Source organism: Asterias amurensis, chromosome 17 (assembly GCF_032118995.1).
Source record: "Asterias amurensis chromosome 17, ASM3211899v1".
NCBI classification, from domain to species: domain Eukaryota; kingdom Metazoa; phylum Echinodermata; class Asteroidea; order Forcipulatida; family Asteriidae; genus Asterias; species Asterias amurensis.
In genome coordinates, this window is record NC_092664.1 from 13117625 (window position 1) to 13125380 (window position 7756).

The 7756-nt window shown below is 39.9% G+C and overlaps 1 protein-coding gene across 1 annotated transcript in view; it reads right to left on the reverse strand.

Annotated features, from left to right (window-relative positions):
• Nucleotides 1-6335, reverse strand: part of LOC139949690 (zinc finger protein 704-like) — a 54000-nt gene extending 47665 nt beyond the window's left edge. Inside the window, exons 1-2 of the mRNA XM_071948169.1 lie at nt 5855-6335; nt 3104-3291 (exon numbers count right to left, since the gene is read on the reverse strand). Coding sequence (XP_071804270.1) covers nt 3104-3291; nt 5855-6172 — 506 coding nt within the window. The 5' untranslated portion in view covers nt 6173-6335. The remainder of the gene's footprint in view (nt 1-3103; nt 3292-5854) is intronic.
• Nucleotides 6336-7756: the final 1421 nt, after the last annotated feature.

Below are 7756 nucleotides of genomic sequence, written 5' to 3' on the forward strand. Positions count from 1 at the left end.
AAAAGACTTGAGGTCTTTTCAGTATTAAAAGGTTTGGTCCCGAACAATGCTTTGAACGATACATGCATGGGTGACTTAAAAAAAAAAATACATTACGATGAGTAGGGCCTAAGCCAGCTTTGGAGCACTGTTCTAAACAGGTCTGTTTATTAAACCTGAATCTCATTTCTGTTTTCTGTTTCCTATGACCTCTTATTTGAATATATTATGGTAGAAAGCTTTCCTTAAAGACAGTGGACACTATTGGTAATTGTCAAAGACCAGTCTTCTCACTTGGTGTATCTCAACATATGCATACAATAACAAATCTGTGAAAATTTGAGCTCGATCGGTCGTCGAAGTTGCGAGATATGAATGAAATAATAATTTTAAAAACATTGTCACACGAAGTTGTGTGCTTTTAGATGCTTGATTTCGAGACCTCAATTTCTAAATCTGAGGTCTCGAAATCAAATTCGTGGAAAATTACTTCTTTCTCGAAAACTACGTCACTTCAGAGGGAGCCGTTTCTCACAATGTTTTATACCAACCTATCCCCATTACTCGTTATTAAGAAAGGTTTTATGCTGATAATTATTTTGAGTAATTACCAATAGTGTCCACTGCCTTTAAAATATTACTTGCTGAGGTGCTGTAGGACATGAGTCAAACAATTTTACAAAAATTATTGTAGATAGCAAAGTTCTGTTATAAAGAGATAATTTGATTAGTCCCAGCGCTCTTGCAATAAACGTCATACGACTGTACTTTCTGATAAAGAGCAATAATACTGTTCAATATTTATTAATTCCAAATACATTTATAACAACAATCTAACAATCGCAAATTGTTGACAAACAACTTCAGACATCTAAAGATAATTCAATGTTCAAGAATCGTCTGCTGGTCGTGACTTTGTTTACCGGACAACAAAACAAACAATTACGCAAGTGGTTGGCCCAGATACAAAGTCGTTGGTTATACATAAACAACCATAAGGACAAAGTCCTCATCTACTGTCAAAATATCTGACAAATAGTCATCTGTATACGTCACTTATCTGATAATAAAGAATTTGTTTATCAGAACACAAACACGTCTATTTCTTATTGGCCTATAAACATGAACATTAACATTGTTCTTTGAATAAAGATTCATAATTTTGGGGACATGTTAGACGTGCAGTTACATTGATAATAGTCATTGATAATGATATTGTATTCAACATATTACACAATAGCTTGATGAAAACATCATTGTTTGACAATTTAAAGGGGTTGTATAAATTTGGTATTTGTAACACACTGTTAACCAATAGTGTTGAATATAGACAATATATCAAACTATAAACCTGTGAACATATTATTTCAAAACTTGGTGGTATCGTTTTTAAAAGATATCGCCGAATATCTGTATTTTTATGTCCAAGCAGAAAAATATTCTGCAATGTTTGAAAACATGATCTGGGAAATGTTGAAACCATAATCTGGGAAATGTTTCACAGATTCAGATTTTTGGGGATACAAAATTAAAAGCTTTTTCTATAGGCATCACCTCAATTCTTCTGAGTTACAAGTTTCTCAAATGCATTGTGCTATCCAAATCTGCTGTACTTCTTAAACAATTATGTTTGTATGACTTTAATTTTTAAAGTCGCCAAACGATACATATACAAGCCCTTTTATCAAGTTGAAGCAATCACCGCTGAAAGCAAATTGTGAACTTTTAGAAGTGGATCAATTTAAAACATCCGATAAAACACTCACATTTTACTCAGAGAATGAGCGGTTTAATTATGGTAATGTCAATGTTGCTAATGTGAAAACCATCTGCTTTAGAACTAAAATAGAAATAGAACTGGAATAACATGACGACTCAAAGGCACTGCACTGCACTGGACAATATTGGTAATTGCTCATAATAGTTGTTAGCATAAAAACTAATGAGCCATGGGGAGAGCTGTGAGCAACGGCTCCTTCTAAAGTATTTTTTGAGAAGGAGGTACTTTCTCACTCAAATTATTCAACTTCTGCCAGAAAAAAGGAAACTAAAATAGTTTGTTGAACTTCCCGTTATAGAGATACAGAAACAATCAAAACCTGCACCAACTACATTACCAGGCGCGCTGTTTTGGTTAATGTTAAAACAACTACCAAATTACTCTTTAAACAGACACGTCCTTCCGGAAACGGCCTTACCATTTCGGCAGCCCCCCCCCCCTCCCCAAATGAAACAGGAGTTGAAACAGTTCATCGGGTTAGATATAACAATACAAGGCAAGATGTTAGCAAAGAATTATGGAATGCTGACGAGTTTGGCATAAACCCTAGACCTATATATAGGACTCTTCCTCTGTACACAGATACAGAGTAGTACAACACGAAAGGGTAGGCCGCCAGGGCTAGCATAAACCCATGATTATTTACACAGCTGCCAACTTTATCTGACTGACCATAGAGCTATACATGATCTGGGATTGGAAACATTGTTTTGGGGAGTATATAAGGGCTGACATCCAGGCTAGACATACATGATAGACTTTTCAGGCTATTTAATAATAATTTAATATAAAAAAATCTGATTTTCCTAAGGGTCACTAAAATTGGAAATCAATTTAAAATATCACCATGCTGCTCAGTGGACGGAGGTACGGCCACACGACTATGACTGTGGCATTCAAGAACAGAAAAGAGGTACCGTGGTTTTGGTATAGTCTATACTAACCGATATGTTGTGTGTCGAACTAAAGAGGTACCTGACGCGTCCTCTTGGCAAATTAATTTGGTTTGACTGAATGTCAAAATTTGACTGAAATTTGGTTTGACTGAATGTCATCCTAGGGTGAGGGTACCCCCCCCCCCTAAAAAAAATACAATATTCCTCCTGAGTTATATTGAAGTGTCCCAGCCATCAGTATGTTATTATCTACGACGTATAGTACTACCAGTGGGAGTACATTTTCCACACATCGTTTTTCTATTCATTTTTGGCTCTCTTCTTGACCGTGTAGCTTATTTAGCACTATTGTGGCTTCGGAACAGCTTACGACCTCTCACATTAAAAGTAAGCTTTGTGCCTAAAGGCTAACATTCATCAAATAAAATGGGACTAAGTTAAACCTTACCTTGGGACATCGATGCAACTGGACACAGCTCTTTTCTTGGACTCTGATGGTGGGGTCATATCAGCAAGTTTCAGATAGTCCGTCTCGTGATCAGCCAGCCGAGGTGACTTTCTACTTTCCATTAGCCTGATCTCATCCAACTTCCTCTGCACTACTCTATCCGAACCATCGTCTACTTTGATAAAGACCTGTAACGATATGATATACAAATGTATAATATTTGCAGGCCTGATACTTCACGGAGGCAACTATACTGAGGCCGTGTCCGAAACGACGACTTCGGCTACAGCTACGTCTAGATCAGCGCGTCTACCAGTGTTGAAGAATAGGCAGAGGCGCGCGATCTAGCCGTAGCTGTAGCCGAAGTCGCCGTTTCGGACACGGCCTAATTAAGGCGGTTTACAAGTTCCTCATAGGGTGCCCGTGCCCTTTACCAATGCCTTGGTGCCTTTGCCTTTTCAAAAACGAATCATTTACTGGTCTGCGTTTGGTTTGCAGTAACAACATCTATACATAGTATATTTTCTTCTTTAGAAAACTGTCGAGCTTTATTTTCTACTTACTACCGCGGAGTAAATTGTAGGAATTCTGGAGACTTCTCAATTCTGGAAAGAAAGAACTGTCCTGCGGATGGTAGAAAATCTGCTGGTGTGGCAGGGAATTCTGTCCCCCATATGGCGATCATAGACCTTATCGCAAATACCAATGCGCAAGCGCAGACTGTTGAATGAGGTGCATTGTGGGATAGATATGAATCAAATTTTGCTACCAGCTAGACCACAATGCACCTAATTCCAAGCTTTACGCGCCCGCCCCAGTATTTGCGAAAAGGTCTATGTACAAACTTCTTCTGACATCGCGCCCTCTTCGAGGTTCATCCTCCAGCCCTTGTTAATTTCCCATAAACATGGGGGACAGAATCACCGGCGGACGGAGTTCCCTGGGACATACTATTCAGCTTTTATTGCAAATGTTGTTTACAATTCGAGACGATGTCAATGCTGTGTAATAATAGCAATAGTGACCTTGGATTGCCAGGGACTAGCGCTAGAGTATTTCCGTGCACGCTAACTCATTTTAGCCTGAGGGAAAACATGGTGGATTTGTATCTGGAAGTGACGAGCCCAGACCTGGATCGGCCAGGTCAGTTTGTTTACAAAAGGGATGACATTGAGCTTTCACTGAGTGTATTTCATGCATTGAATTGTTTCCCTTGTACTATCAGAGCAAATTACGATTTGCTACTAAAATTATTAGCATGCAATGCACAGAACAAGTTAAATTGGGCTTTTTCATCGAGTGGTTTTCATGTAGTGAACGGTTTCCCTTGTACATGTGACCTGTGACATCACATGTTTACAAAAGAGCCACATAGCCTGGACTTCCTGCAGGCACGATTTGTACAAAGCTTAATGGAACAAAACATAAAACCTTATGTTTTATGGAGATTGCAATGTCTACTTATTGTCTAGTTCTTATAAACTTTTGATATGGCGAAAGGGGCACATTTCAAACTTGTCCAGCTTTTACTTTTCAAAATTCTTGAATTTATGTGGAAATTATGACACAAAATGTCAACTTTCCCATATCATATCAGTATTGTGCCTGCCAGAATACTCAAAGAATGTACAACTTGAAGGTCATACTTAATGTAAACAAAGTTCACATGGTCTAATTGCTACACAAAATGTTTCAGTCTCAACTCAAAAATCACCATATGCTATCTCAATAATTTTATTAATAGAATTCAGTGAGCCCAAAACAAGTTCAGGCTACATATATTTGTGTTGCTATGCAAAAGTGCTGGCCGAAATCGTCCCCTGGGTCATGGAAGGAAAGACATGTGTTTTTTCACCACTCAATGTTTATATGTGGGTGCGTTCGATTAGCTTCCCCGGTGTGTGGCGTTTTCTTTTTCCAGGACGAACGTGTGCAGATAATTACCCACGTTCGTCCTGGGGAAAAAAAACGCCACACACCGGGGTCGACCCAGGGAAGCTAAACGAACGCACCCTGTTTGGATTACTTAGTGAAACCCCCAATGTGCGAGTCCACTATCGGTAAAGGGGATTACATAACTATTCTTTTGCTCCCTTCGCAGAAGCTGCACGCAGTTTGTATTTGTTTGGACCTCCATGGATAAAGGAGGGAAACCTACTGGTCATCAGTCAATAGTAAGAGCCGGCTTCGATTCAAGGCCAAACCTCGTGCTCAACAAATAGTTTTAAATCCTAGACTAGCAACAGTCAACATTGATCATTCGACTTGCTCAGTCCCTCCTCAACTGTCCTTTCTTAACCTTCCTTATTCTTATTTCAACCCCTAACTAAGTCATAAGTCTCAGCGATACATTCAACCCAGGGAAAACTCCAGATGTGATAATGTACAAAGCTTTAAAAAATACCGACACCAAAAATTCACATAAGAATAAATAAACACCAGACCATCCGCACCTTTTGCCGCGTTGCTCTTTTGAAATATCATGGAGTCTATTTCTACCTCCATGGCTTATTTATTCACACTATAGATTGCTGTTTGGAAAGCGTTTATTTTTTTTTATTTGTAAGGCCTACATCTACGTACAATATTATATTTGTTCATACAATATTACTGGCCAAGTTGATGTATGAATCTATTTCATAATTCCAAAAGGCAAACCACAAACCTCTGAATACAATGCACGGTGGCCACATTAAAATACAATAACAAGGAAGGCTGCGTGCATGGTAGCGTGTTTGTATACAAACATACCTCATTCGTTGGCCTTTTATGTTTCTGCACAAATCCAACCATCTCTCTCCCGTGATTCGTAAAGAACACTCGCTGTCCAAACTTGAGGTGCACGCTGCTGATTCCGCTAAAACCCTGGCCAACTATGTCGCCCTCCTTATACCTTCTGATGTACCCATCATCAAAACATATGGTGTAGTTTGGATCCACCAAACAGTTGGACTTATTCTCGAGTTCCACTTTGTGTATAACCCCAGCGTAGTAAACACCATCTGGCCACTGGGCGCACACACGGGTTCCTACGATGGACCTCTTCGCTAGTCGTTTTGTTCCGTACATACTTGTCGAAAAAACTTTAAATTCACTGTTGAAAATCCAGATTTTTAAAGATTATGATTGCGGTGAGTACGTAGTGTCAGAATTCAGGCGAAGCTATGCTATTATTTCTCGCTGACACGCTGAATATCTAACCACACAATCTGAAGTGGTTTATAGTCGAATGCTTTCGCACACGCCGGCCGGTTGTTTTGGTTTGCACAAGGGGGCGGAGCCTATTACCCGGCTTCCGATCCTATGATGGCGCGGTCATTAATGAAACACCCTCATTGGCTCCTGCAATAGCTCTACAGGAGCAGCCGAGAATTGATTGGCCAGCGTTTTTTCTCACTTTGCATATTGGGATTGTGTATGATGATAATAAATCCATTCATAAGGCCCTGGTGCGCGAAACCGCATGTTTACCAGGGTAGTCCCTGCCATGTGTTCATCGTGCAATGCCGATCTAGGTCATAGAGACGTTCAGGGAAGTTTCATATGTGTGCAATGCAATATAGGGCAAGGACAGTTAGTGTGAACACATTATATTGCGTAATGTAATTTTCGATTCAATTAAAAGCATTGCTCTACATGTCTATTATGATTCAATAAGGACTTCTTAGAAATAAATGTTGGTTTTCCAGGTTGAATTCCCGGCCCAATTGTAGTGGGTTTATTTTGAAGCGCACAAATTGTGGCTATAACAAAATACTGCAAAATATGTGCAGTACCAGCAACCATAAAGCAATGCCCTTATATTACCAGAAGCTATAATAACCATCCAGCAACTGAACTAGAGCACAAGTCCTGACGTGTTCCCATTACTAATCTTTCATTCAATCAAAGGATGTATTGTACACAACTATAACACCATACAGCTTAAAGGGTATGTTCAGACAGCGTACCAAGTTAAACCCGAACCGGTTTAGTTTGGTTGGTAAGCAGTTTATAACAGTTTGGTTATAATGAAAAGTGACTACATGTAATGGGAAATTGGGCACGGATGAGGGGAGGATTACTTGTTGGACTGTTATTGCTCAGGCTTTGAGCATTGTAGTAAGAGCATATAAATAACGGCCCATTGTCCTACGTTGGTCAAATAAGATCCCATAGCTACTAGACCGGTACCGGTGCTAAAAGAGAGCCAAACAACCTACAACGTGGGCTCTGATCCCATCTCTGTCCTTGTGTGTGTGTGTGAGACGTGAGACAGACTTGTTCTATTTCACATGCTGAACAGTCGTAACATTTCTAGAGGCTGCCTAATTTGTTGACAGATCTAGAAACCACATTTCAAGGTTTACCACAGAACCACCAGGGTAAGAGGGTATCCCATGGGCTGTGGTTTTACCATGAAGCTGTCCTATCATCAATCACTGATGCACAAGCCGCACGTAGACCACGAAAAAAGAGAGACTTTTCTGCTGTCAAACTTGAGGGGTGACTGCTCTATATTCCGACATCCCTATGTATCGACATAGAGGAAGGTCTGTTCTTCCTCTATGGTTTCGACACCCCTGTGTTCCGACATCCCTGGTCTGGATGTCGGAATTTAGGCAGAGTTGTCGGAACATAGGGGTGTCGGAATAGTATGTGTAACCACCTATG